At 52.5% G+C, this 3,407-nt stretch overlaps 1 protein-coding gene across 1 annotated transcript; it reads right to left on the bottom strand.

Moving 5' to 3' along the window:
• Positions 1-262: 262 nt before the first annotated feature.
• Positions 263-3,091, bottom strand: HSPB1 (heat shock protein family B (small) member 1). The gene is made up of 3 exons (XM_074189454.1): positions 2,574-3,091; positions 1,409-1,472; positions 263-617 (listed from the first exon to the last, which is right to left on the bottom strand). Exons 1-3 carry the CDS (start codon positions 2,974-2,976, stop codon positions 428-430), a joined length of 657 nt encoding a protein of 218 aa, XP_074045555.1. The 5' UTR covers positions 2,977-3,091; the 3' UTR covers positions 263-427.
• Between the last annotated feature and the right edge of the window lie 316 nt (positions 3,092-3,407).

Here is a 3,407-nt window from a genome sequence, read left to right as displayed (position 1 = left end):
ACCAGCTTGCCTTGTCCTGCCACATCACATTGACTACATCCCAGACCAGAACCTTCCTTAGAAAGGATAGCAAATGGAAAATCCGTCTTTGAGAGGAGGACTGATGTTTTTGTTTTCATACTTCCAATCCCTAACTTAGCTCTTAGCACAGAGTAGTTGCTTAATATATATATATCTGTTCAATTGAATTGAATTGGTATAAACAGCAACCAATTTGACCCCGATTCTTTAGCTCCCCCCGACAGAGACTCAATCAATTCCATTATTATGCTTTTTTTCCCAGCTTTATTTAGGAAACAGTAATTGTTCCAGTATAAAATAGCAAGGGGGAGGGGGAGGTAGAGAGTAAGCAGATTGCCAGGTATGCTTCAAGGGGTCAGCCCAGGAGAGAGCGAGGGCCACCCGCTGGACTCAGGGACTGGGGTCTCTACTTGGAAGCTGCCCCTTCTGGCTTCTTGGAGTCGGCACCTCCGATCTCAGCACGGGTTTCAAAGGTGACCGGGATGGTGACTTCTGCAGATTGGATGGCAGGCTTGGGCAGAGGGGCTTCCACAGACAGTGTCCCATCAGGGGACAGGGAAGACACAACTGAAGTGGCATCTACACCGGGGGGCAGGCTGAAGAGAGAAAGGACAGAGAAGTCTGAGGTGCAAGCTCACTAATAGGGATGCCAGGACTATCTGTCAGAGGCTTAGTGAGGGCAAGGGCCATGTCTTCTCTCAAGTTTATATTTCCCCTGGTCCAGGCAGAATTATACCACAGATGTTTCATGTAGGGTTAGGGACTTCCCCGAACCTTAAAGTTTTAGAGAGTTACCGAAGCCACAGGGTCCCACAGCCAGGATGTGTTGGGGGGATCTTGAGCCCCTATTCTTCTGGCTTACTGATCAATGTGATACACTGCCTTGCTAGACTCTTAATGCATGGAGCTTTTGGGGGGGGTGGAAAGGGGTGATCATTGTTCCTGAGACCTTACTCCTAGCATCACCAACAATATGTCTTCAATCTTGGCACCTGAGTCCTCATCTTTAGCCTCCATTCCCATCACTAGGACCCATTTCTATTCACATAGTTTTACAACTGAAAGGGATTTTTCTTTTTAAAGTTCAGGATATATGATACTCAGGTGAAATAACTTTTCCAAGGTCACACAGCTAACAAGCGGCAAAGATGAGATTAACTCGGGTCTTCCTGACCTCCAAGTTCATCTCCCTCTCTACTCTCGGGTCATGAAGTACACTTCCTTCTCCTTGTACATACTGAAACAAAGTCCAGACAATTGCCACCAGACCTTGACATCAATCAGGAGTGGGTCTATGGGCGGGGGAGTAGGCATGGGGCACTAAAAGGTGGTATGAGTGGGAATTGGAGACCTCTGCCCAAGGGCCAACTCCTTCCACAATACTCACGTGTATTTCCTAGTAAAACATCTGGAGATGAATCCATGCTCATCTTGTCTCTCCTCATGCTTGCCTGGGGGAGGTGAGAGAGAAAGAAATAAAGTCTGGAGGGCTTCTGGGGGAGAGACACATTAATTCATGCTCCCCCCCCAAGCTGTTTTCTCATAGGATGACAGGATTGGGGACCTTAGAGATCATCATTTAATAAGACAGGAAACAGAAGCCCAGAGAAAGGAAATGAGTAAGGAAATGACTTTTTCCAAGGGGTAAATAACAGAACTGAGCTTTTGAACTCAGGACTTCTGGCTGAAGAGCTAGTGGTTTTCCATTATCCTTTGTGAATTCCCTTCTTTTGACAGGGGAGTTTTATGGGGGGCACCTCCCATTGACTTCCCATGATGCCCCTGTCCTGAAGGGGTGTGGGGGTGTGGCTGGATAAATACCAGGGAAGCTTTGAAGCGAGGTATGAGGTTTTTTCTGAAACCTTCAGTAAAGCAAGGAGCTGGAAACAGCCCCAGGCTCTAGGGACTGGGAGCTTCACCGAGAGGCAGGAGCAGAGGGTGGCAAAGGCGGGCCAGAGTTGGGGTTCCTAGGCCAAGGAGGGCTTGGGCCTTCCCTTGTATGCCCATGCTTAGCCCAGTGCCTTGCCCATTAGCTCTTCTTCTGGGGAAAGCGTGACGATCTGCGGAAGGAATTGGGGCTCGGTCCTGCTGGGGACTAGCGTAGAGTAAGGGCCTGGCCATGGAGGGCAAAGGTTTCTGGGCCAAGCCCCTTCTAGGTTCCTTCCTCCCCATGTGTAGCAGCAATAAACATGTTTTCTCTCTGCAAGTTCAGGCTAGGAGAAAGGACAGCATGTGCCAGCTTCCTTCAGGATGAGGACAGGAGGGAAGGATGCTGGGAGGGGCCTCTGACTAAGGCCCCCTGATTAACCCATCACCTCCTGCTCCCAGGTTTGGGGTATCCAGCCCTGCCACTCAGCTCCAGTCCCTCATGCCCCACCCCAACCCAGAATTGCCAGGCACTCTCAGAAGGCTCAGGGGGAATGCTTGTCTCCCCCACCCTATCTCCCTTCCCCTTAGCCCATAGCCAGGGCTATGTTATTCTGCCCCTCAAACTGGGCTCCACTGGTTAGGTAAGGTGGAGAAAGGGGCAAGGAACTGGAATGTCTGCTTACCAGTGATCTCTACTACACCATCCTTGGTCTTCACCGTCAGCTCCTCAGGGGCAAAGTGGTTGACATCAAGGGTCACCCGCCAACGGTCAGCCGTGTGCTGGATCTCGGATATCCCTCGGCTCAGCTGTCTGCTAAGTGCCCGGCTGTAGGCCTGGCTGGCAGGGGGTGGGGGCACCAGGGGCCCAGCAGCAGTGACGGCAGAAACCTGCTCGGCCACAGGGCTGGGCAGCAGCCGGACATAGCCCGGCCAACTGGTGTGGCTGGGCCACTGGCACCAGTCTTCTGGAAGGCGGGGCAGCCCGAAGGACTGGTCGAAGAGGCGGCTGCCGGCTGGGTACCAGTCCCTGAAGGGATCCCAGCTGGGGCTTCGCAGAAAGGTGAAGGGGACCCGTCTCTCGGTCATGCTGAGTGTGGTAGGTGGACAAAGCTCAGAACCTACAAGTCTCCCCTGGAGCTCTGGGACTGAGATCCAGGCTGGGCTGGCCCCGGCTATAAAGAGGCAGAGCCAGTTATTTTTAGCAGGCGGTCTCAAGACTCTATTAATGGTAATTACACTGGGGCAGAAAGCCTGGGGGGCGGGAGCAAGGGGGCCGGGCCAGGACAACGTCCACCCCCTTGGATTCCTTGGGGAGGGAGACAGAGAAAAGGGAAGAGGGAGGGAGAACAAGCCCAAGCCCTGCCTCAGATCTCGAATCTTCACTCATCTTTCTGGAAGGTGAAGGAAGGCACAGGGGGATTTGGGGTGGGGGGAGAGAATCTCCTCTTTCATCCTCCCTTCCTCAGACACTTGGGCCAAGATCCTGTCCAGAGTACAGAGAGTACGGTTTAGCTGGC

The sequence above is a fragment of the Macrotis lagotis genome, chromosome 5, assembly GCF_037893015.1.
Source record: "Macrotis lagotis isolate mMagLag1 chromosome 5, bilby.v1.9.chrom.fasta, whole genome shotgun sequence".
NCBI lineage: Eukaryota > Metazoa > Chordata > Mammalia > Peramelemorphia > Peramelidae > Macrotis > Macrotis lagotis.
The sequence above is the reverse complement of the archived record's forward strand: the minus strand, read 5'-3'. Positions and strand labels throughout refer to the sequence as shown.